At 44.8% G+C, this 26,946-nt stretch overlaps 1 protein-coding gene across 4 annotated transcripts in view; it reads left to right on the plus strand.

Annotated features, from left to right (window-relative positions):
* The first annotated feature begins 4,954 nt into the window (after nt 1-4,954).
* Nucleotides 4,955-26,946, plus strand: part of Fam120b (family with sequence similarity 120 member B) — a 45,102-nt gene continuing 23,110 nt past the window's right edge. For 2 of the 4 annotated variants that reach the window (XM_050135700.1, XM_050135697.1), the window contains exons 1-4: nt 5,021-5,329; nt 9,337-10,747; nt 16,582-16,762; nt 20,407-20,508. In XM_050135700.1, coding sequence (XP_049991657.1) covers nt 9,353-10,747; nt 16,582-16,762; nt 20,407-20,508 — 1,678 coding nt within the window. In that variant the 5' untranslated portion in view covers nt 5,021-5,329; nt 9,337-9,352. Of the gene's footprint in view, nt 5,330-9,336; nt 10,748-16,581; nt 16,763-20,406; nt 20,509-26,946 lie in introns of all 4 variants that reach the window. The other 2 variants (XM_050135698.1, XM_050135699.1) reach the window with 2 other exon arrangements.

A 26,946-nucleotide genomic window follows, 5' to 3' on the forward strand; every position in this document is an offset into this window, starting at 1 on the left:
TAAGGCTAGAAGTCACTTCACATATTTTTTATGAAACCCACCATCCTCAACCAGCAAGTTCCAGGTACTATGTGTTGATTTTACTTAGAAGGAAAAAATCAATAGGAAATGACTGCCCTGATTATCAGAAAGACGTCTTTTCAACCCCTTAACATATCCATAGTCTAACTTCAACTTACTTATGGATTTTGAGTGCTCCATTGTTAACAGAGGTTTCTGTCCCACCAGGTCCCACAACCATTGAATCCCAAATAAGATTCCTACACACAGAGGCCTACATTAATTATAAACTGATTGGCCCAGTAGCTCAGGCTTCTTATTAACTCTTATAACTTATATTAGCCCATAATTCTTGGCTGTATTAGCCACATGGCTTGGTACAGTTTTCAGCGAGGCAATCACATCTTGCTTGCTCTGTGTCTCGCTTCCTATGTGTCTGGATAAAGACTGCAGACTGACTCTTTCTCTTCCCAGAATTCTCCTGTTCTCGTTGCCCTGCCTCTACTTCCTGCCTGGCTACTGGCCAATCAGCATTTTATTAAACAAGTACAAGAAACAAATGTTTACAGGGTAAAACCAGTGTCCCACAACACTCCATCAAGTGTTCTACCAACGATCCTGAAGGAAGGAAATTAGTTTACTTCCTTGAATGAAGTTTCATTAGTTCACTAGGAACCAGAAAGTCCTCACTGGGATGCACCTTAATCAATTTGGTATATTAATAATTGGATTTTTTTCAGGAGCTTATACTAAAAGATTATGTTGATCTCAAGGCCATTCTGTCTTACAAGAGGCTGAAGAAGTGTTCCCCTGATTGCAGAGAACACGGAATGGAAACTAAAGAAATGAATGAAATCTATTGCTGTATTGTAACCAAGAAGGAGAAGCATGAGATGTGGCCTCTTGCTACAAGTCCGAGAGTGCCCTGAGTGTGCATGGCCCCATTGAGGGCCATCAAGTCTGAGAGTGCCCTGAGTGTGCATGGCCCCATTGAGGGCCATCAAGTCTGAGAGTGCCCTGAGTGTGCATGGCCCCATTGAGGGCCATCAAGACTCAATCCTTAAACTTGTTGCAGGATGGAGGTTAATGATTTAAGGAAATGGTCACTGAAGGAAAGTGTTAACTGCATGCTAAGTCGTTGTGAAAAGCACCCTTTGATATTTTCCTCTGGCGGGTGTTGTGTCTTCGTGGGGGTTCTGTTGCTGCAATAAAACACCATGCCATGACCAAAAGCAGTTTGGGGAAGGAAGGATGTCTTTCATCTTATAACTCAGGTTACTCTCCATCCCTGAGGAAAAGCAGGGCAGGAACTAAAAGCAGGAACTCAATCATAAGCCATGGAGAAACTGGCTTGTTTTCCATGGCATGCTCACTCTGTTTTATTATACAAATCAGGACTCCCTACCCAGGGGTGGCACTGCCCCAGAGGGCCATGCTCTTCTGTGGGAGCCATTAAGCAAGAAAATACCTACAGACTTGCCTAAAGGGAATCTGATGCAAGTATTTTCTTAATTGAGGTTTCTCTTCCCAGATAACACTACTTTGTGTCAAGCTGACAAAAAAAAAAAGACAGGAAAATTGATCTCTTATGACCCTGACGCACAAATACATTACTATGAAACCATAGTACTTCCCTTCCTTTGTTTATCCCCAAGATCTCATGTTAATATCAACACCACAAAATTAAACATAAATAAGAAGTCCCATGAATTTAAATTTTTCAACCCTTTAAAAGTCCAAGTTCTCTTTAAAAACACGATGTCTCTTTAAAAGTCCAAAGTCTCTCAACTGTGGCTCCTATGAAATCAAAACAAGTTAAATATTTTCTCTCACTCCAACAGGAAAAACCAGGGCACAGTTACATTCAAATCAAAGTGAAACTGAAGTCCAGGAGTGCTCATGACCTGGGACTCATGATCTTCTGGGCTCTAAAGGACTCTCTGTCTGCGGCGTCCACAGCACACATAGTGATTTCACAGGCTCAGGCTGGTTGCATCTGCTGTTGTCCTTGAAGGCCTATGGTACTGACATCTCCAAAATGCTGGGGTCCCTGCTGGAACTGGACCAACTTTCACCTATGTCCTCTCCTGGACTCTCAGCTGTTTCCCATAACTCCTTCATGTTTTCAAAACCATTACCACCTGGAAGATGCTTAAACACAACCAAATTTGGCTGCCAGTACAAGATACAGACCTGGCCACAGCTGGACCACAGCTTCTGGGTGCTGACACTGATGAACACTTCCCAGAAGGTGTTGCCTCAGTGATGCTGCTTCCCTGATGCTCTAGAAAGTCAAAGGACAGCAGATCTCCTGGGACTAGAATTATAGATGGTTGTGAGCTGCTCTGTGGGTACCAGGGATCAAACTTAGGTTCCCCCCCTTTTTTTAATAGTAACAAGTGCTCTTCTCTAGCTTTTAGATTCTTAATTCAAAATATGGAATGGCCCTGATAGTGCCTTTAAAAGACTCTCAAACTTCCCTCCAAACCTCAAAAGCCAGAGTTTCATTATCCACATCGTTCTCAGCATTAACTTCTAAGTTCTCACAACAGCTCAGTAAGCTCTGAACACTCAATGGCTCTTCTAGTCCAAAGTCCCAAAGTCCTTCCACAATCATTCATCAAACATGGTCAGGTCTGTCGGAGCAATAGCCCATGAACCTTGTACCAATTTCTATCTTAGTTATTATTTCCATTACTATGATAAAACACCATGACCAAAAAGAGGGAAGTCATATATTTATTTAGTGTATATATCTTGAGTCACCATCCATTGAGGGAAGTCAAGGGAAGAACTGAATCAGAAGCCATGGAGGAATGCTGCTTACTGGCTTGCTTTCTGTGACTTGTTCAGATTGTTTTATTATACAACTTAGGACATTCTGCCAGGGGATGGCACTGCCCCCAGCAAGCTGGTCCCTCCCACAAGGAATCATTGATCAAGAAAATACCATACAGAGTTGCCTACAGGCAATCTAACCAAAACATGCTGGATGGTTTGGTTTCTAGACTGACAAGTCCCATCAGGTCATAGCAGAAATTGCCTCAGAGACTGAGTATAGTGGTTTGAATGAGAATGTCCCCCACAGGCTCAAATACTGAATAATTGGTCCTCAGTTGGTAACACTTCGGGTAGGTTTGGAAGGTGTGACTTTCTGTCACTGGGAGAGCAGTGGACTTTGAGGTTTAAAACCTGAACTATTTCCTCTTCACGTCTTCTGCTTCCTGCATGGGGTTGGAGATGTGAACTCAGCTGCCCTGGTGCCACACTTCCGCACCAGGAATGGTAGTCATGGTGTTTTATCGAAGCCTTAGAAAAGTAGCTAAGATACTGAGAAACTAACCAAGATTGAGAGATCTATAGAGGCTGAATTGGGACTGTCTCTCATTGAACCTTCTCCACTATTCCCAAGTCTGCTACAACTGTGAATGATATTGTTGCCACTCCTGAAGGACTGGGAGAGTGGTGGCAACTGCAACTTGGGTCTCACAATTTCTGGAGACCTTCGAGTTGCCAATCAAGCAGGAACTATAAACCAAGCAGTTGCTCCTGGAGGTTCCTCAGGCTGTCATCAACTGCAACTATGTCCAGAGATGACTTCATGTCAGCTGTGGATGCTCCAAAGAGACTTTGTTTCAGTCAGAGAAACTACTGCAATTAACCACGGCCTCTGCAGTAGCATTGGCTTAGGAAACTCTGCTTTGACATGACACCTTGAAGTGACTCTTAGATGACCCTACTCAGTTACTCCAGACCTCATGATAGTATACAGGAGATGTCTTTACTGCAAGCTGGCCCTGTGCTGTCAAACTCCAGGTGTTTGTTTTGTTTTCAAGACAGGGTTTCTCTGTAGCTTTGGAGCCTGTCCTGGAACTAGCTCTTGTAGACCAGGTTAGCATAAACTCAAAGATCTGCCTGCCTCTGCCTCCAGAGTGCTGGGATTAAAGGAGTGCACCACCACCACCGCCCGGCACTCCAGGTGGTTTTAAGGTCTACTTGTACTCTTGTATCATGAGTAGGGTGGACTGTGTTGGTTGCATGAACAGATGGGTCCAGAGCTGCTAGCTCAGGGCACAGCACCCTGCAGAAGAGGGCTGTCATAGAGACCAGGGAGAGCTCAGACTGTGAAGGGCGGAAGTGTTGGGAAAGTATGATATAGAGAAGAACAGAAAGCGCATAAGGTAAAAAAAAAAAAAAAAAAAAAAAAACAGAATGCTCAGACTGGAAAAACTGCAAGCTGAGCTACTGCTGGAGTCCCGAAAGTCACTGAGTTGCTATCTCTGGCTGCTGAGGAAGCATCCGTGAGCTGAAAACCCGGACACCATAAAGCTAACACACACGCAGCTGGATGTGTTGACTCAACAGCTATTAAAGCGAAAGTAACCTTGAGATCCAAGGGTTCTCAACTGGTGGCTACCGACACAAAGGGACACATTTTGCCTATTCCAGCCAGCCCGAAGGTGGCCCACACCACAAGGCTGGCCACCCTAAACTCTCCCCCAATAAACTGACGGGCATCATTGCCTGGGACCACTCTGTTAATGGACCCTCAGCCCTCGCTCGGGTGTCCAAGCTGCGCCGTCCTTCAGTACTGGTATTTCCAGGAAAATTCAAGACCAGACCAGTATCCTCACAGCCTCCTACTATTAGAAGGGATACAGGTTGTGGTCTAGCCAGTATTCTCCGCGACCTGTCTGCATGCACTGCGGGAGCAGGAAAAGGGTGCTGATGCTGGCAACCACTGGATCCTGAAGATGCAGTCTTTGGGACAAATCCACCCAGCGCGCAGTCGGGTTACCCAGGGGTGGGCGGGCCTCCGTGGCTAGTCCCCGGTTGCTGGGTAACGGGTTGACGCTTCCCTCTTCCCTGGGCACCACCCACCTCGCAGCCCTCTCCGGCGCCTGCGTACTACATCCCTTTCGTCCCACCGTCCCTCTACTCCCGGTTACGTAAGCTCAAGCTTCACCTCGTCCAGCAAGGCACATCTGCGGGCGGAAGTGCATATTGCGGAAGCGGAAGTGAGCATGCAGGAGACTGCGGATCTGAAATCTCGTTGACGCATCTGCGGTTACTGCAGTGATCCTCTAGGTAGGCCGTGCTGGGGCAATCGGCCCTCGGTCCCGGCTGTCGCACCTCCCCAGCCCGGGGCTCCTCCCAGCATCCAGTCCACGCCCCTCCGCGCCCTTCGCCCCGACTGCTCTGCCCTGTCTGCTCCTGCACCCCTGGCTGGTGCGGTCTGGGAGGAGGGGCCAGGCAGTCGCCATCCTGCAGGTGGAGCAGGGAGGAGGTTCTTCCCGAACCCAGCCGCTGCTCGCTGAGGACCCGCGAGGTAAAGTCTCAGGCTCGGGGAAGGAGGAGCTGGTACCTGCAAACCCGCGGTAGGGGAGCTGTGGGCGCGAGGTGATGGCGAGGAGGAGGGGCTGGGCCTCAGCTGTTTTGCGTTCCTTCCTCTAGGGAGGGGGTCATCCTTTAGGTTTAGGCTTTTTCTAGATAAGCTCTCAGACCTGTTACCCACGACCACGTCCTTCAAGAAGCCCCTCACTGTTTTCCCCGTCTTCCGTCCATTAGTGGGTATTCCCTGACCTTGACTGACGTCATTATAGCGTGGGAGCCCTGGCTACCCTTTCCTTAGCCGTTTTTGCAATGCACCACCAACAGACGCGTATTTCTCTTGCCATCCTCCCAGTTTAAAAGAAAAAAAAAAAATTCTGTTCAGCCAATCTTCCAAACGTTGGTATCTGTGAACATCTTTGGCCCGAGAAGTCTTATAAATGGATAACATTTGAGGTCATTTGTTTTCAGTTTTCAGAGTCTGTCTATCTCCAAACTGGAATCTGGGAATATTTATAGACCTGATAATGAAAAGTTCACGAATTCAGGATTTGGGTCTCTTTGCTTACATGGGCAGCTTCCAAGGCACTGGGAACGCAATAACTCTGTTCATAATTGGCATTCTTAAAAAAAAGAAGTAGTATCTTTAAACTGTATACCGTAGGCCGCTTACAAATTGGAATTTGCCTCCTCTTGCTGCTTTGCAAACATTCTTGTTCTTTTCTTTCCCTCCCCATTGCCTCTGCGTTCAAAGCAAAAAAAAATTGATTTTTTTGAAGGTAGGGATTGGTCATTGGGTAGAACATTGTAACTTCTGTATTGCAGGTATCAGATTAATTTAATTTCTCAGTTGACCCCACCTTGATAAAAAGAATATATTCCACACAATGCTATCGACTGTTGTTATATAACTTAATGCCAAGTATAAATATTTTTTATTTTATTATCAGACATTATTTCTCTACTTTTCTCTCTTTGGCTGTTATGGGAATCTAAACTGTGAGTGGGATCTTCTGCTCACTTTATACACCTGCCCTTGGTTTGATTCATTTATTTTTTCAGATAGGCATTGGTCCTAACATATCAGAGACATTATGGAGTGTGTTGTGGTGTGACAGACAGTGATGTCACTGTCTCAAAAGGCCCACCCTATTGGTAGTGATTCTCAGAGCGTCTCAGACTGTATTTTGAGCCATGGTACTTCTGTCTAGTAAGTAGGAGTGGGCTCTCCTCGCCTCCACATTTATGTACCGCTTATGTACCTGAGAACACTTTCCCAGTATATAGCTGTAAAATTTCCCCCGTTTATTTCTATACTTGTTTTTTTTTTCTCCAGTCATCCTGTAATAACTTCTTTAGGAAACTAAGATCCTCCTCACATGCTTTTAACAATAAGGAAAAACAACAATAAGTTAAACAATATCCATAGCTTTCTGTGTTTTTTTTCCTGATGCTTTATATTAAAATGTACTATCTGTGTGTTGTGTGTGAGACACTTTCTGAAGAAGTGTAAGCAAATGCCTGTCCACCCCAGGTAGGCCACCGACAACAGATCAAAAGACAGATTCCAGCTAAGCTAGCGTAAGGAACTATACTTACTGAGGTTCCTTACAGAACATGGGTGACCGAAGGCCCAGTCCAGCACGAGTAAGGACTCAGGAAAACTGCATCCGTGGAACTCGCTCCACAACTTGTAGGCACCTGGGCTGTTTGAAAAGTGTCTTCCCCTGAGCAGTTACTGCTTTTGTAACTTTGGGACAGGTCCTTGTGGATGTTGAGACTGGGGAGCTTACTGAGTCTTTCTTCTTCCTTTCAGGAAGGAATTGGGTTCTACGAATATTTAACAGTTAACAAACCTTTAAATGTCAAAAGATGTATGCTAATGCCATAGGTCCCCATTCCTTTTTCTAAGTGTGTGCGTCTGTGTTGATGTGTGTATGTGTATGTATGTGTGTGTATGTATGTGTATACGTATATATCTTTGTATGTGTGTGTGTTTCTGTGTGTGTTGATGTGTATGTATGTTTGTATGTCTGTATGTGTATGCATGTTTATATGTCTATGTATGTGTATATATGTATATATCTGTGTATGTGTGTATATGTTTGTGTGTGTGTGTGAGTGTGTGTGAGATGTCGCTTTCCCCAGGTAGTCTGTGGCACACAGTGTGAGAAATGCCCAATGGGAAAGCTAGGAAGGACTGAAGCGGTGCCTGCCCTGTTAAACAGCAGGCTTTCCATCATAGGCTAAGGAACGAGCAGAAACATGTGACTAGAACCAAAGCAGTGTGCTGAGCCCGGCGTCCAGGAAAATAAGGATAATATTTCAAGGAACTCATTGTTGTCTTAGCTGCTTTAGTAGAAAGCACTCGTAACAAACGAGGAACAACAAAACTCCCACTTACTGGCAGTGGACGTCAGTTGTTCCTCTCACTCTGTCTGCACGTGTGTTGTTTTCTGCGTTATGAGTGATGCCGGCCATGGACCATGTGGCTGTTACTTGTGTCTTAATGGATGAGTCTCTTGTGTCCTAGCGCCCAGTGAAGAGCAGGTGAGAAGGGGCATTTTCTCACTACACAGAGATGTGGTCTCTGAATGGGTAAGGCCTAGATCTGTCTATTCATCCCCAGTAAACTGTGAGAGGCCTTCTTCATCCAGAGCTAGGGGCAGACCAATGGTCTAGGGTTTGTGAAATCTGTCTCTTCTGACTGTTGTCTGCATATATTTCTTTCACAAAACCTTGTCTTCTGCACACTGTGCTGGATGATATTAAAGCAAAAACCACCCTTTTCCAGAAATGAACGTAAGTTGTCAGGGGTTGAGATGTAACTCAGTGGCAGGACATTTACCTCCATGGGTGGACCCAGAACTACTAACGTGGCCACAACAGCAGAGTACAGCCTTCCTGAATGTGGGGACAGATCCAGGGGTCAAAGAAATACCCTGATAGTTGAGATAATCATTGTCACCGGGTTCAGTAGACCTACTGCTGTAGCTCAGATGCTGTCATTCCAGTGTGGGGATAAATCCTTGATGTGTGTGTGTGTGTGTGTGTGTGTGTGTGTGTGTGTGTGTGCGCGTGCGCGCGCGCATACATGTATACCCAACTCTGCCTGGCTGGTAGGTACACTAAGCTGAGATCGTCTCTCTGTCCCAGGTCTTCAAGAGGCATTATTCTGTGTTGCTTTTTGTATATTAAGGATTTGTTATTGTTAATATTTTATCAAAGGACTTAGTGGCTTGATGCCATGTTTAAACAAAAAAATAGGAAAAATATACCATTAAGATGCAAGATTTCTTGTGGAATTTTTTCTACTATTGATGGACTTGTCTGTCTGAAGAATGTCTTTCATTTATATATAAGGATGTGTGTAAGTACGTCTTACTCTGGTGGTACTTTCTTACATTTTGAGTTCTGACCCTTAATCTACATTGTATCATCTAGATTTCATTTCTTTCATATTCATTATCTCAAATGATGCAACTATTTAACACCATACATTTTTATGCAGCTTCTTTTTCACGCCGTTATCGAGGGTACTTGACGGGTTTACCTGCATACTTTGAAGTGTTTTGACGCCTGTGTTAAATGTGTGTGCCAGCACAGAGATAGTATCCGTACCTGACATTTCCAAAGTATATCCTCAGGCATGCCTCCTTCTCGTCGGCCTCCATCAGACACACTGAGATCACAGACCCACCACATGCCTGGTCAACTAGAAGGGAGCTCAGCCCCTTAAGCCAATCCTTCAGAAAACCTTGAGTAATAATTTTACTTTTATTTAGTGCCTTTATGTCTTATGACTCCTGGCAAGTAGGCTAGGTCACATATGGAACTAACCCCCCAAAACAAACAAACAACAAAACCAGAAACAACATTACAATTAGAAACTCCCTTTGTTTCTTTTAGAAGATTAAATATTGTCTGTGTCCTTTGATGGGTGTCACATGTCTGGAAATAATGCCATAGTTACTAATTATGGATTTCTTTTTCCTTTTTTTTCAGATTCATAAAACCAATTATGGGGGTGAGAGGTTTGCAGGGTTTTGTGGGAAGTACCTGCCCACATATATGTACTGTAGTAAATATCCAAGAGCTGGCAGAGAACCACCGAACCAAGTACCCTGGGTGTACCCCTACCATCGTGGTGGATGCCATGTGCTGCCTCCGATACTGGTACACGCCGGAGTCTTGGATCTGTGGTGGCCAGTGGCGAGAATACTTTTCTGCTTTGAGAGATTTTGTCACAGCCTTCACGTCTGCCGGCATCAAGTTGATATTCTTCTTCGATGGCATGGTGGAGCCGGGTAAGAGAGATGAATGGGTAAAGAGAAGACTTAAGAACAACAGAGAGATATCCAAGATTTTCCACTATATCAAGTCAAAGCGAGAGCAGCCAGGCAGAAACATGTTCTTCATTCCCTCCGGGCTGGCCATATTTACACGGTTCGCTCTGAAGTCACTGGGCCAGGAAACTTTCTGTTCCTTACAGGAGGCAGACTATGAAGTGGCTTCTTATGGTCTCCTGCACAACTGTCTTGGGATCCTGGGGGAAGACACCGATTACTTAATTTATGACACTTGTCCCTACTTTTCAATCGGCGATCTCTGCCTGGAGACTCTGGAAACCGTCATGCTGTGCCGTGAGAAACTCTGTGAGAGTCTCGGCCTCCATGTGGCGGACCTCCCTCTTCTAGCCTGTCTGCTCGGCAACGACATCACCCCGGAGGGCATGTTCGAAAGCTTTCGGTACAAGTGCCTGTCCTCCTACGCTTCTGTGAAAGAGAATGCTGGCAAAAAGGGGAATATTATCTTAGCTGTCTCGGACTACATCTCCAGAGTTCTCCACTTGTATCAGGGTGAGAAAAAGATAGAAGACATGTTACCCTTGGGGCCAAACAAAGCTCTTTTTTATAAAGGGGTAGCAGCATATCTCTTGCCAGGGCAAACATCTCCATGGTTAGTTCAAAAACCCAAAGGCATAATAACAGAGAAGCAAGTGGTGAGCCCTGAATTGAAGCAAGAAGTTCCTATGTGTTTAGATCCTGAATCCAAACAAGAAGTTCCCGCACGTACTAATCCTGAGTCCATGCAAGAAGTTCCCATGTGTACAGATCCCGAATCCAACCAAGAAGCTTCCATGTGCACAGATCCCGAATCCAAACAAGAAGCTTCCATGTATACAGATCCCGAATCCAACCAAGAAGCTTCCATGTGCACAGATCCTGAATCCAAACAAGAAGTTTCCATATATACATACCCAGAGGTCAAGCAAAAATTACCTTCAGAAACAGGGGCTGAATATAATTCAGAAGTACTCATGTGTACACCCCCTGAAGTTAAACAAGAAGATGCCATGGATATGGAGCCTGAAATAAAACAGGTAACCATGGATTCTGACTCCGAAATCTTAAAGGTACGTGGACGGGCTTCCCCCACCTTCAGCTGCAGTGTCCTATTTGAAAGTTTGCCTACCAATGGGTTTGCCCATGAGAGTTTATTGATTATCTGCACAGGACTGTAGGAAGATCCAGACGAGAAACCTTGAGTCTAGTTAGGAGGATGTCACTATATACATGAAGTCATATTGTCTCTTAGATCTGCTGGGAAAGAGCTGTTGGAATTCTAAGGAGGGATGCCGTGGGTTAAGGTATAAAGAGGTTTCCCAGTGAAGTCAGGCCTTCAGGAGGACGACTTTGCTTTGAGTAGATCAAATGTGGCATTGTGAGAAGTGATGAAATAAGTCACTTTGAGTCATACTGGTAAACTATCCGGGCAAGAGCCTAGAGCTTGGGGAGAGGGAAACTTGGAAAAGGTAGAGTGTGATCATACAGTAAAAGTAGTTAAATGCCAGGAGTCTGAGCTGATTCCAGGTTAACATTCTGTAGGCTTTGAAGAGTTCTCTTTGGTGGACAGTCATTATTCAATCTATGCAAGGTCCGTGCTAGTCACAGGGTTTATCTTTGCTCAGCTGACTTTTAAAACAGTCCTATAAAATAGGTCCTTTTCTAGTCATCCCCTGCTCCACCGTCATGGCTTCACTCTTCCTAAGCTTGTCTCACCCTTGAGCGCTATCTCCAGTCCTGTTACCTCGGGTGTACTAATAAGGTGGATGTCCACAAGAATGTCCGAAGATTGCATGCTGAGAACCAAGGATGATTTTATCCACAGCTTTGAGTACTACATTGCATTACCACCGTTCAAGCTCCAGATCTAGGAATTCTGTCTCACTTTGATAGCCCTGGCTGTCCTGGAACTAACTGTGTAGACCAGGCTGGCTTTGAACTCACAGAAATCCACCTGCCTCTGTCTTCCAGGCTCTAGGATTAAAGTCACACACCACCATGTTTGGCTTTCTCACTTTTCATAACCAGTCTTTCTCGGTCTTGTTATATCTGTTAAATGAGTTTTCAGTGTGTGCAGTATCCATTTCTTCCAGCTTCCTTTCCCTAGTTCCAGCTATCGCTTGTGGAAATTGCTATCTTAATTGTCAAGAAATCCCCCTGAGCAGACTTTTCCCTTTGTAGTTCATTTGTCATGCTGTGTGAAGAAATAAAGCCCCTTATCTTGTGTTTTCTTTAATTCTTTATTATCTTGTAACAAAACACGTGTAGCCAAGAAATAGTGGTGTCTTTCTTCTGCCTGTCCGACGTTGTGCCACACTGGTTCTCCTCCTCCTTTGGTTACCTGGTCATCACATTGTCTACCCGTGGCCAGCGGCCACAAACTCTCTCCCATTAATGCTTACCAACCTGTCTTGTTACAGCTTCTGTTAAAGACCCGCTGGTCTGTGTGCTTCAGTTGGAATCTGTGATCATTGTCTTTCTTGTGTACTGGTAATCCTGAAGCAGGTTACGCCTCTCATGCTATCTTTTAATAGCTTTTCTTTAAATACTGGTCAGGTAAATGACTTCCTTCATCCCTGCCACAAGTCTGTCTCCTTCTTTAAAAAAACCTTTTCTGTTGCAGGGCTTGTGGCAGGTGAACTAACAGCAATTTACAATAATTCCAGCAAAGTGTAGACTCTCACATCGGTTAAGAGAATCATAGGACCAATAAATGTGGAGACTTTAAGATAACAAGATGATTGCTTGCACTTGAAAGTATTGCTAGTGCTTCCTAGAAAGGGTGAGGGGGACCTTCAGCTAAGTGCGGGCATCTGGAGAGGAGTAAATTGGATGTGGTGTGGCAGGAAGGTTGGCCCTGGTCAGCACCTGGTAAGTCTGACCTCGCTTAACCTCACTTGGGTTTATTATGAAGATTGGATGTAAAAATGCCACTTCTAATGCGTATAGCTGTAAAGATTCTCCTCAGATTTCTCGGTCCATAAGGGTTCTTGTTTGTTGAAAGCAGTGCTCACATTCACTCGGGTCTGTGGAGATGGAGGCTCTTGGCTCCCTTCTGACCTGAGGGCAGAGGTGCCCAAAGCCCATGACATCATGAGGCCAGGATGGAGCCTCTGGATCTGACCTCAAGCTCAGGTTCACATTCATCTTTGCTGCACACTTAGAGATGAAGTGTAGTCAGGAGGTCCAGGAGCACAGAAGTGAATAGTACCCCATTAGCTGCTCCTCCTGGTCGCATGTGTGCCATTCATTTGAGGTGTCCCAGAGGGAGGTCACAGTGGCTTGGTTACGGATTCTGCAGCCACTCGGCTCTCTTCTGTCTAGTTTGTCCCTGCTCAGTCTCTGTCTTTCATTGCTGCTGTCTGTGTCCTGTATGTGTTCTCTGTGACTCAGGGTCAGTTTGTGAAGGCCCTTCTGCCTCTCTCCAAGCTCGCAGCCTGGGTCCCTCCGGTCCCTGCAGGTGGGATGGTCTGACAGCCTAGGTTAGACCACACAAGGAACCTCATTCATTAGGAAAACACTTAGTGCTTGGTTTCGGTACCTAGTGAAGTAGTTTTGTACATTTTTACATGATATGTGATGGGATTGGATGTTTGCTTTTGAAACCCTGGTTATATACTCTAAAGAATGAATTTGAACTCACTACTGCAAAATCTCAGGTAAGAAACCCCCGGGCGAATGGGCTAGAATCCGGAATATCGGATGGAGAAGCAGCTCCATCATAGTTTTGGTTTGGGGGTTTCTCACCCTGGTTTAAGAACTAATGTTAAAATACCCTGCCTTGAGGCGGTTGGTGGCAGCTCTGCGATCCAAAGGTCTGCTATCAGATGGGGTGTGGCTCAGCAGTGGAGCAGTATACACTTAGTCAGGCCTTAGATCTAAACCCTGACCAAGAAAAATACATAAAGATCTGATGTCAAGATTTGAATTTATGTTTTCAGTGCAAAGAAAAAATATGGAAAAGAACTTGGGTTCAGAAGTGATCATGACTTATTTCTGTTAGAATTCTCGATCTTTCTACCTGAGCCTCCCAAGTGCTAGGCTTGCAGGCATGTGCTGCTGTGATTTGCACCTGTCTGCGAAGTGAAAGTAATAGTAAATGTGTCTACATAGCCGTAGGAGTCATCCTCGTAAGAGAGGTGAAGGGCCACGTGCAGGAAGGTGATGAACTGAATTCCACTGTAGAGCAGTGTAGTGTAGCCCCTTTGACATGTGCACACAGTGAGACATGGACCCGAAGTTCCATTCCCAGGAGGAAAGAGACAATCAGAAGCCTTCAGTAGAAGAATATGTAGGATGAAGGCTTAAATACTCCACCGAGAGAGAGAATAGGTGAGCCTGTTTCCCTTCCAAGAGGGGAAAGTGACCAAGAATGTGAATCCTATAAGGTCAAGAAATAGGGCGTGGTCTCTGCCAGCTCTGATCCCAGTCTCGCACATGGCCCTGCTTAATCATGGGGGGTCATAAAATAAACAGACATAAAGGCACAAGAGAGATTTGTGGAGAGTGGAGTTTGAGCAGGGGTGGTAGGAGGTAGGAAGTGAAACCATGTAAGCTGCATATGTCGAGGTATAAAATATGTATTAAAGATCTTTGTTTGTTTTGAATAGGGTTTGGGCCGTGTGCATCTTTGGTGATTAGGGACAGTTGCTACAGCAAAGGTATAGGTAAGATCTGCAAAGGGACAGTAGGGAAGAGGGGTCAAAAAACCTCACAGGCAAAGGCAAATAATCTACCAATGTGGTAGATCTTGTGTTATCTTTAATGATGGACTTAATTATGTTGCCTTGTAGTGAAGTCTTGCAAACCTGTCTAACAGGCATCTAGAATTCAGTTTGCATGGTTTAACCACATGTTGCTAAATAAAACTTTGGTGGAAAGGCTCGATGTGGAGCAGTGGCAGGTGGCAGGCATGGCCACAACTACAGGTGCACGCCTCTGTCAGAAGTCTAGAAATCAGATTGAACACTGTGTGCTTCTCATTGTACTGGATAGCTACAGGACACAGCAGGCAAGGCAGAAACAGCATGCAGGTGGTATTAGTGTGACTGATTTAAGAATCCTAAGTACATAACTGGAAACATGACACCTTCAGGAGGGGTTATATCTCAGAGTATACACAGTTGCCAAAATTAGCAATTTATTGGAAAAATATGTAATTCATTATTATTTCCTAGGCAAATTTGTAAAAAAAAAATATAAATTCCTTTGAATTAAAGGCTGGGGATGTTGGCACATGCATTTAATCCCATGACCTATGTAAATTTGAGGCCAGCATGGTCTACAGAGTAAATTCCAGCACAGCCAGGGCTATGTAGAGAGACCCTATCTCAATAACAAAAACAAATAAACAAAAAAGTCAGCTGTCAATGCTCTGAATCACTGAGCCATCTCTCCACCTTCCGAGCTTCTCATTTTCAAAGAAGAACACACCAATTGGTTGTCCAGTGCCAAACTGTCTCCCAGAAAACATACATATAAGAATACAATAGAAGTTAATGAAAAATGAGGCCTTATATTGAAGACAAGTGGGGAGGGGTATATGGAGGTTTGGGAGGGAGGGAAGAGAAAAGAGAAACTTTGTAATTAAATTACAGTCACAAACAAAAACAACTAAAATCTGGTAGTAGGATTGCCTTGGTTTAAATAAATATAGCAGTAAAATAAGCATTATGTCAAGTGTCTAGGAAAAAGAACAGGTAGTTGAATAGCCCAGAGTAAACATTTGGTGTTTACTGACACTGTAAGCAGGCAGCCTGGTTAAGCACAGTCTGTGTACCTGCTCATTTAAACTGCACAGTGGTCAGCGGCTTTTTAAATAAAACTTGTGTTATGAATAAATCATTGAGTAGGGTGATTCAGACTCAGGTCTCAACGGTGAATCTATATAACTGGTTCTAGTTAGGTGCATATAACTTAGATCTGAAAATTGATAGCCCAAGTTGTAATAAAACATTTTAAATGTTTTTGGTAGACACTTTGGATTTAAAATTTTGAATAATATTGTTGACAGAGCCTAGACTTTATTATCTTATTTTCTCTATAGAGAAAAAAGTCTACATGTAGGTGATTATAGACCTTTGATCTAAACTGCATATTTAATGAGAAAATAGAGTTTAAATCACATCTTATGGCCTGCCATGTAATGTGCAAAGGACAAATTCAATTATTGAAGCCAGGATCAATGGAACATAAGAAAAAATGGAGAGAGGGAGGAAAGTTGAACAAACAATACAGACAGCTTCTAAACACCAAGGTGTTTTATCTGAGAAGTTAGAGTTGAGTCCCATGAGCAAAGGGTGGTTAGTTGTAGGTGGGAAGGAGGAATGGGTTTGTAGAGAAGGTAGGTCGTGATTGAGGTAAGCTCAGGAGGGTTTGGAAGTGGGAGGTTAGGAAACCGTGCTCAGAAGGGCGAGGGATTTGTGCTTCTGTAGCACAAGGTGGAAGAGAAGGGCTACTGAGACAGTGGTGTCCCCTGAGACGAGTATTGCAGTTCCCATGAGAGCAAAGTGGTGTACACAGAGATAAAGGACCAGGCGTGTCATGGGGAAGGTGTGGTAGCCATTACACAGGGAAGAAGACAACATGGTGGCCATCTGAATGAGGAGCTGGTAAGAGGAGAAACTGCTCATCCTCACAACCCTAACAGAAAAGTGAGCATGTTTATGGGGACACCTCAAGTAGACACAATAATAATACAGTAAGTGTAAGATTGGTAGATTGGAGGCCACAGGAGAAGGGTAACAAATAAACTTTTGGATTTGTTAGTACAAAAGAGAGAAAACATAAATACCCCTGGATGTCATGTGTTTGAACGACAATTCCTCACTTGAATAGCTTAGATAAACTGATTACTGGTATGGACTGTTTCTGTTTGAAGGTTTGTTTGTTTAATCTTGAGCAGGTTGCCAGGATGCACCACGTCCACTCAGAGAGCTACCTTGTGTACAACATTATGAGCACCGGGGAGATCGAGTGCAGCAACACCCTGGAGGACGAGCTGGACCAAGCCCTGCCCAGCCAAGCCTTCATCTACCGCCCCGTCCGGCAGCGAGTGTACGCACTTCTGCTTGGGGACTGGAAAGGTGAGCGCCAGCTGGGCCCGTGTTCTGGAGTAGGAGGTCCTTCTGTATTTGTGTTGCTTTGATTGGTTGAATAAAGAAACTGCCTTGGCCTTTTGATAGGGCAGACTTAGATACAGAACAGAATGCTGGGAAGAAGGGCAGCTTGGCAGACACCATGATTCTCCTGCCCGAGAGGGACACTGGTTAGACTCACGCCGGTAAGCCACAGTCAAATGGCAATACAGATTATTAGAAATGGGTTGAATCAATATGTGAGAGTTAGCCAATAAGAGGCTAGAGCTTATGGGCCAATCAGTATTTAATTAATACAATGTCTGTCTGATTATTTTGGGATTAAGATAGCCAGGTGGCCGGGAAGAACAAGCAGCCCGCTCCTCGTACAACAGAGTTCTCAAAGGACAAGCCGGCAACAGGTTTTTTTTGTCTGTAAAATGTGTACTTGAGAATGCTGTTAAAGATTAATGCTACAATACATTACTATCCAATTAGCACAGTCATTAGTGAGAATTGCACTGTCACTATGAAATGTCATATATCTTAGAAGGATTTGTGCTTTTGACAAAATGAAAACCCTTTCCTGCTATGTGGTGTGGTTTTTTTTGGTACTATCTATATACCCTGCAAATAAGATTTTCATAAAACGATTATATAAAATTTAATATTTTTAAAAATATAAACAGATGTCCTTTAGCATTTTCTAATATGTTTACATTTTTTCTAAAGTGTTTTATGTTGTGAACATAGCAGAAAGAGTGAGTAGCTAGGGACCATGGATGACCAGAGCAGTAAAAATGAGAAGACCTTAAACAGTAGGGTTGTTGTAACTCACAAAAGGGTGTCTGTGTCTATTTCTCTGAACACCATTATTTCCAGATAACAGTATTGTTATTATTTCTTCAAGAAAATAAACCTGACATAATTTAAAGATGGGGTACAAGTATCACATTGAAAAGTCAATGTTCTTTTCGGGGTAGAGGAGTATAGCAGTTTCTGTGAAAGCAAAATGGTATACAAAAACAAAGACAATTCAAGAGTTCCTAGGAGGACCAGAAGTGTCATGGTGAAGGCTGTGGAAGCCATTCAGATGCCTTACACAGGGAAGCAGAGCCATGTGTTCCCAGGAAGAGAATATGGTGGTTGTATGAACGAGGAGTTGTAAGGGAGAAATGTGTTAGGTAGATTAATACCACTTTGTGTGTTTCAGAGTCTTCAAATTCCAGGCCTTCAAACTTCACCAATATAGGTGAAGTTTTCCTGTCCCAAACACCTGTTCCTGAATAACCAATTATAAATGCTTGGTCAATAGCTCAGGCTTATTACTAACTAGCTCTTACAACTTAAGTTAACCCTTTTCTATTAATCTGTGTATTGCCCTGTGGCTCCTGGCTTTACCCGTCCTCCAGCATGTCTTGCTTCCTCTTTGTCTCCTGGCATCTCCACTGACTCCACCCTCTTCCTCCCAGCATTCTCAATTTGACTGTCCCGCCTACACTTCCTGCCTGGCTTTCAGCCAGTCAGTTCTTTGTTAGCCAGTAAGAGTGGTATATATTCACAGTGTACAGAGGGTTTAATCTACAACACACCAGTTCTGGGATGGCAAGTATGTGCCACCATTTCTCCTGACCTAATACCTCTCTTTTTAATTGAAATGTTTTTGGCTAATTGCATTTAATGTACTTGTTAGTAACTTTATTATTTTACAGTATACTTTTGGAATTTTAGGACTCCCCCTCCTTTTTAAAAATGTATATGGGTGTTTTATATGCATTACATATGTGCCTGGGGGCTGTGGAGGGCGATAAGGGCATTGGATCCTCTTGAACTGGATTTACAGACAGTTGTGAGCAGCCATGTGGGGGCTGGGAATCAAAACTGGGTGCTCTGGAAGGGCAGCCAGTGTTCTAACCACTGAGCCACCTCCCCAGCCCCCCACCTTCTGTGTGTGTATTGTTCGTCTTTCCCAGCACAGTTTTACCTTCAGCTAAAGGTAATACCAGGCCATTTTTTTTTGTGTAGCCTAAAAGCTTTTCATTACTCGGTACTTTTGCTATTGTTTATGGCTTCTGTATATGTTCTAGTACTGCTGAATTTGAAATGCAGATTCATATAATGGTGCAGCAAAAAATTTCTGTAACCTTCACCCAGCATCCCCCAAAGATGGCATTATCTGTGACTTTAGGCTAACATGGAAACCAGGGCACTAATGCTAGTATTAAGTATAAGTGTCAGATTTTCATTCTAAACTACCTTACCTGGGCCAAAGCAGTGTCTGAGTGACTTGTTCTGCACTGGTGTGAATCCGGTGGTAACTGTGTATCTTTGAATGTATGTTTATCTTTCCTGGAATGTTGGCATTTCCTAGCATTTCTTAGAGGAAGTAGCCATAATGATTGAATTGCTTGCTCAGGTGGGAGATTTGGATTCTTAGTATCAGTAGGTGAGCGTCAATGGCCACATTAGCTTGCCTGTCTGGAAGAGCCCATCCATGTAGCATGCAGATTGGAGGATGGGGCCAGCACTAGAGCCCAGCTTACACTTTCCCAGCCTTTGGCCAGAGGATCTGCAGCCACACACACTGAGTTTATGTGGGGTGTTTATCACCCTTCATGAGTACCTTTGAATCCTGGCCTCCTGGGAACACTAGGGTGTCTGGCTGTCCCAGGGGGAGCTTCCCCAGGAAGTATAGACTGGTTTTGCTTTGTTTGTACTTAGTGTTCATTGTCAACAGAATCTGCAGCCACCTGGGAGGCAGGACTCTGACCATGCCTGTGAGGACCGTTTGTAATGACTTCGGCTGATGTAGGAAGGCCTGTTGACTGTGGGTGGGGCAGTCCCCAGGGTGGTGTGTGGCACTTCCTACTCTGCCTTCCCACTTTGCTCCCCCTCTACTTCTGCTGTTGTGAAAATGTTTAGTAAGAGCTGCTGCGTTAGAAGAGTCCTTTTTGGTCTCTATTTTTTTTTTTATGTATCAAAGATATATTTGTATGTATGATCTTTGCACCATGTATATGCCTGGTGTCTGTCTGTGGAGGTCAGAAGAGGGGTTGGATACCCTGAAAATGGAGTCATAGGTGTTTGAGAGTGGCCATGTGAGTGCTGGGAATTGAACCCAAGTTCTCTGTAAGAACAAGTGCTTTTTTTTGTTTGTTTTTTGAGACAGAGTTTCTCTGTAGCTTTAAAGTCTGTCCTGGAACTCATTCTGTAGACCAGGCTGGCCTTGAACTCACAGAGATCCACCTGCCTCTGCTTCCTCAGTGCTGGGATTAAAGGCATGCACCTCCACTGCCCGGCAGAACAAGTGCTTTTAACCACCAACCCATCTTTCCAGCCCACTCCTGGTCTTGAACTCAGTATTTGAAATCACTTTCAAAACTTACATTAGACTTTTCAAAAACAAAAGTTCTGCATGTTTGGCGAGTAATTATTGTAAACTTTCAGTTGGCTCAGGTTTTTCTGGTTTTATTGTTTTCTGCTTTTTAGCAAAGCGGTATGAAAGAAATGGGCCGTGTTAGACTGGAGGAACATAGCTGTTGGTGACATCATCACTTTCGTGGGGGCGGGGTGAAAGGAGACATTCATGAGGCAGATGGGCATGCAGGGGCTTTGCTGTCCTCCTGCACCACTGACCCCTTGTCTTTACTCAGATGGAGCCCGCAGCGGCCCAGTGGTCAAAGAGTGGTTTGTGTACCCTGGGAACTCCCTGAAGCACCCAGACCTTGTTCGGCCTCTGCAGGTGACTGTCCAAGGTATGTACGGCACAGCTGGCATTTTCTGTGGGAGACCAAGCAGCTCCCAAATAAAGACACAGAGACTTCTTATTCATTGTGAAAGCTTGGCCTCACCTTAGGCTTGTCCCACTAGCTCTTACAACTTGGTTTAATCTGTTTCTCTTTATGTTTTGCTTTGAGGGTTTTAACCTTTCTTTCATTCAGTATGTCCTGCTTTCCTGCTTCCTCCATGCCTGGCTGGCTATCCCCTGGCCTGACTGGGCTGGCTGGCCCCTGCTGGCTGCTCCCCCACTGGCTGGTCCTTGGCTGGCTAGCCCCCATTGGCTGGCCTCTGACTGATTGGCCAGCTCCCAGTTTCTCTCTGCCCACTAAACCTGCCTATTCCTCCTCTGTATAGCTATTGGCCACTCAACTTTTTCTTTGACCAATCAGGTACCTTAGGCAGGCAAGGCAAAACAGCAACACATCTTTACATAGTACTTAAACAAATGCAGCATAAAACAAAAGCAACACATCTTTACACAACTAAGTAAATACAACATACACAAATGCATCCATGTTTAGATAGTTAGACAGATGTTCTATTCCACAACAGTGCAGCCTTCAGCTGTCCATCTTAGGGTGTCAGCTCAAGAAAGAACACACTCTGTGGATGTCTGTTTGTAGAATTACATGTTAACTGATACAGATTTCAATTCCTATACCCCAAAGACTCCAGGGATAAAGAGCTCATAACTGATAGGCTTTGGGAGTATAGGTCCCCATTAAGGATCTTTCAGTCCACTTTGATTTTGTTTTTAGACCAGACTGGCCTGGAACTCACAGAGATCCACCTGCTTCTGCCTTCCGATAAAAGGGATAAAAGGCGTGTACCACCACTGCCCAGCTTGGTTCTATTTTTTAGAGGTAGTCAGTCTCTCACTGAACTTGGAACTCATTGATTTGGCTAGACTTACTGATCAGTGAGCCACAGAGCCTGCTCTGGTTCCACCTCCCCAGCCCTGGGATTGCAGACGCATGACATCACCCCTGGCTCTGTGTGTGTGTGTGTGTGTGTGTGTGTGTGTGTGTGTGTGTGTTCGTGTGTTCTAGAGGACCAAAATCAGGTCCTCATGCTTCTGTAGGTGTTTCACCTACTTAGCCCTATCTCCAGGCACCTGATAGGCTTTTTGTGACTGGATCATGAAGGCCCTAACCTAATCAATGGCTCAATCCATTGATGGAGTCAAAATTTGATGGTACTATGGGGAACTTAGGAGGTGGGAACCTGGGATGTGCCTTTGGAAGCATTCTCACCTACAAAGCCTGTGATACAGTGAGGTCCTGTCCACCGTCTCCTCCTGGTCATCAGGAAGGACTCACGGGGACTTTGTTGCAGCCCTGAGTGTTGTGTCCTCATCCCAGATTTTAGTTTTTTCTTTAGAGGTAGCTTGCATTGGTTCCTCACAGTACCCCACTCTTTAGCGAGCCTTCTCTGTTCTTTTCTCTGAAGACTACACTTCCAGGGATCGTTTCTGTAGTTCGCTAAAGGCCGTTCCCTCTTACAGTACATGTGGTGATGTTTGCTTGCTTGGCTAGTAGAATAAAAAGGAAATTAGATATTTCCAACAAAGTATGGGGAGGTAGAGAGTTGCAGGAAAAAAATAAAAAGAGATTCCTTTAAAATTTGTAAGGGGAGTTGGATGTAGTGGCATATGCTATATCCTCAGCAAGGGTCCAGGGGAGGAGGGGTGCACAGTGAGACACTGTCTCAAAGAGGAGTAAACAGGAGGTAGCTCAGAAAGGAGGGAGGGGAGAAAAAAGGAAGGGGAAGGAATTAAAAGTTAGTCAGCAAGGAAACAGAAAAAGAAGTAAATATGTCCTCCACATTTACGTATTGAAACCGAGCAGAAATGTGGTGGTTTTAGACAGGTGGGGACCTTGAGGAAGTGGCTGATGATCAGGTGGGAGCTGTGCCCTTATAAAGGGACAGGCAGGGCATTCTCTTGCTCTTTCCCTCCTGAGGACACAGTGTCTGTGCACCAGAAAATGTGCCTTCCCTAGACACTGGTCTAAGGCTTCCAGACTCTTGAGGAACAGTTTTGCTGCTATAGCCCAGTGTGTGGTGTTTTGTTATAGCAGCTCAAGTGGTCAGAGGCACTGGTCTGCTGTATTCAGAGAGCATATTCCCCGTATTCCCGTGTGTGTGTGTGTGTGTGTGTGTGTGTGTGTGTGTGCGCGCACACACAGTATTCCACTCGGTAATGCATTGTGAAAGGTGGTTTTCTGTAGCACAGGAAGGGATTTACTGTCATTCCCCGGCTCAAGGAGTGAATATACTCCTCCACGAGCTGCCATACTCTCCTCTCATTTATAGTCTTGTATCCCGAGGGTTGAGTCTGAAATAACCATGCCAGTCTTTAGGTGAAAATAGGTGATTTCTTCTCAGTGATGTTTTGAGTCATTTTAACCTTTATCTCAGAAGTCCAGAGAAGCTGACTGAGTACACTTGTTTTGTTGGTTGGCTCTATTGAATAACTGTCAGTGTTGTTCAGCACATAAGAAAACAAGGACATCTGACTTACCATGGGCTCACAGCAGAGCATCTCTGAAGACTCTCATGAAAGAGCTGTATTTGACTCTTTCTGATTCTGATCTCTTGTTTTAGCTCCTCCTGCCCTGACACGATATACCTAGGTCAGGAAGGATTTCTGTGTCCTGAATGTATGTGACCGCGTGGGAAGTCACCTGCCCCTGCAGCTTGTGGACTACCTTTAAAAACAGTTTGAAACCATGAAGTATCATAGGCATGTATTATAAGGTAGCGGTTGCCATTCACACGGCACCTCTTAGTAGCCATTGTGACTGTTTTGAGTTCACCAGATAGAAGCAGGGTAGCAAGCAGACATGAACGTGGATAGCTTAGCCAGCTGTGGGTAGAATCTGCTTCATTTATATATGAAGATGTTTCTATTATGAGAAATAGCCAATTGAAATATATTCAGATGAGAGTCACTTGTATGTGAGCATTCAGGGGTTTTGTTTATTGTTTTTTCTTTATCTGTTAGCTTCACGTTTCTTATCCTGAGCAGACACAAGCCAGACAGTTCTGTTTGCTGGAGGTTTTTGTTTGTTTAACTTTAGTTACATTTCTCACTTTAGAAATAGATAAGGAGATTTTCATATGAAGAGCACACACAGGTGCCGGCTTCACACCTTCCATGTTTACCATCGCATCTTGTGCGTTCATTGGTGTTTATAGCTGTGAAAACACAAGCTCAGCATTGCTCGTACTTATCTGGGGAACCCCACTGTAGACCCCCAGATGTGTCTTGCAGGTTTCAGAAGCATCCGCCCCTGGCTTGGCTTCTGGGGCTCCATCCTTCCTAAAGGATGTAGGGCTGTCTACCTGTGCACATAGACTTTTACCACATTTGTGATTAGGTTTTGAGCTGATGTTCTCTCGCAGAGGCCTGGAGATCACAGTGTATACTCTGGCCTCTGAATTCTGGCTGTAAACACCTCAGCTCCCATTTCTTGCACAGGAAATTTAGGAGTCTCAGAGTCTAGATGAGACTATGTGCAGATGTGTGAATTGAGAGAGAATGATTATCTGAGAGTGTGCATGCTTATGTGTGTCACAGTGTGAATGAGTCTGAGTGCATGTGAATGAAAGTGTGTGTGTGCGCGCGCGTGTGCATGCATGTGTCTGTGCATTTGTGACTGTGCCCGCATGTGCATGTCTGTGTGCACATGAGAGTGTATATAGTATATATAGTTCTTTCTTATGCTAGTTGATATCCTGAACAGATCACGTTATGTAGGCAGAGACTGCTTGTGCATTTCCCAGCCACCCAGATCCGAATAATGTCACAAAAACTTTATTAATTACAACACTGTTTTGCCTATTAGCTCAGGCTTCTTATTAACTAACTCTTACATCTTAAATTAACCCATTTCTACTAATCTGTGTATCACCACAAGGCTGTGGCTTACCAGTAAATGTTCATGGCGCCTACTTGACTCTACCTACTCTATCTCTGTTCAGATTTCCTACCTGGATTTACTCTCCTAAAATTGGCCAAAACAGCTTCTTTATTAACTGATGGTAATAAAACTGTCACCACTGTGTCCATCTGTCGCCCCTGTGTCCAGCTGTCACCCCTGTGTCCGACTGTCACCCCTGTGTCCGACTGTCACCCCTGTGTCCCTCTGTCACCCCTGTGTCCCTCTGTCACCCCTGTGTCCCTCTGTCCCCCTGTGTCCCTCTGTCACCCCTGTGTCCCTCTGTCACCCCTGTGTCCCTCTGTCACCCTGTGTCCCTCTGTCACCCCTGTGTCCCTCTGTCACCCCTGTGTCCCTCTGTCACCCTGTGTCCCTCTGTCACCACTGTGTCCGACTGTCACCCTGTGTCCACAGCATTGGAGGACTAGGAGCCAGAGAAGCAGTCCATTCCCGTGCACTGCTGCCCACAGTTCTGGGTCTGTGCTGGTGCCTGTGAGGCCCCACTTCAGACTCACTCTTTGCAATGGACGCCCCTGTTTTCTGGTGTAGGGACTACCACTCAGCTTCTCTTAGGATTGGCCTGCCCACCCCATTCCCCTTTGATGTTTCCCGTCAGCTCCCATTTCAGCCGGGTCCTCTGTCATGCATGTGGTCACAGCTTCCCTTCGTGCCCACTTGCACTTTCTTTCCCATCTCTGAGTGTCTCTCCACACTAGCTGATCATTTCTTCAGTCTTCACTCACGTCTGACTTCTTCACGGAGCTCTGTTGTAGCTCTGTTCATGTCATCATTTGGTTAGTCACTGCTGCAGGGAGCTGGGCCTGTCTTGTTCCCAGTTGGGCCTTTGGTACCCACCATAGTGCTACATTATTCAGAAGCCGATGTCATGCAGAAGATTCTCCACTTAACTCTGAACTGCCCCACAGGCTCATTCATATTTTCAACAGTTGGTCCTGGGATAGTGGTGCTGTGGATACTTTAGAAGGTACCTACATCTGCCTGGAGCAGTGGGTCACTAAAAGTGGGCCTCACCTGCTTCAGATTATAACCTGCATCTACAACTCATGGGTAGCAGTGTGAGTAGCTGCCGCTCCTGCTGCCATCATGATTGTGATGTTCTGAAATCCTCTGAAACTGTGAGCTGAAATAACCCTTTTCTTTCAGTTGCCTGTCAGGCAGCTAATGTGGTGTTAGGCTTTTCTGTGTAAATAAAGGGAACACCAGGTGAAATCTCACCATCTGTCGGTGGACTCTTAGCTGGACTGATCTTGATACTTGGTTGGATGGGAAGATGAGAAAGGAAGAGGAGCTTGGCATGTACTCGTTGCTGCCTGCTTGCAGCTCCAGAAGCATTCTTCCAACAGCATTCAGGCCACATGTCCCACCCAGCAGGACACAAACGGGAGCCCGGGCCCTGAAGGGGAGGAATGGACAGCAAGTCTGTATTCTGATCAAGCTGCCAACTTTATTTTTTCTCAGGAGCATTATATAGCAAACAGGCAGCAGGGGAGGGTCGGATGCTATGCCATTGTTCTAACTGGAGTATCAAGTCTGGAGACAGCCCTAGCTGATAGGAAGAGATAAGGAAATACTGAGGGTCTGTAGATGTTTACTAAGGGGACATGCTAATTACTTCTGGGGCCTGGGGCCTGCAGGTCTGCAGGCCTACTTAGCTCACAGGGAGAGATAAAAAGATACTGGGTTATTTCCTGGGGCCAGAACTTGCCCTACAGAGGTAAATATCTTACTTAATTTGTAAACTAAAATGACTTGGCTATAAACAAATACAGGTCTTTAATCCCAGCAGCCACGTGTGCGCCTGTCCCTTCTTCATGAAAACCTCTTAGAACCCCTTCCTAGGTTCTCTTGTTTTTCCATTTGACCTTCAGTAATCTTGTGGTAAAATCTTTACATTTCTTTTACAGAGCTGGGATTTAAACCCAGGGACTTCTGCATGCTAGGCGTCTATCTGCTAGAAAGCTAAATACCAGCTCTTAGTCTTTGCACTCTTAAATCTCAGTTTGCTGGCATGATCTTTTTCTTTTCTTGAGACAGGATCTCTCTAAGTAGACCAAGCTAACCTTGAACTCACAGAGGTGTACCTGACTCTGCCTCCCAAGTGCTGGGATTAAAGGTGTGCGCCACTACACTTGATGCATAGTCTTTTTACTGCAAGTTCTTCCAGGGCCGTAGTTGGCCATCTTTTACGTGGGTCTGCTCCGTATAAACTGACCTGGATTATAGACATCAGTACTGGGGTGATCAGAAACCTCTGACAAGGAATGAAAAGAGCGATTGTTGACCTGTGTTGACTGCCGTTGGTAGCTGAGGATTAGACATAGATGCTGGTCAGCTCTCTCCCACAGGGTGCCCCCAGGACTCTCTCCTTTGTGGAACAGATGCTTCAAATCTTCACCTCACTGTCTAAAGCTATCTCTTAGAGTTGAGTCTCTGAACAAATGAAGGCCACGC

Source organism: Alexandromys fortis, unplaced genomic scaffold, assembly GCF_014885135.2.
Source record: "Alexandromys fortis isolate MF-2015 unplaced genomic scaffold, M_Fortis_MF-2015_v1.1 scaffold_23, whole genome shotgun sequence".
Lineage (NCBI taxonomy): Eukaryota > Metazoa > Chordata > Mammalia > Rodentia > Cricetidae > Alexandromys > Alexandromys fortis.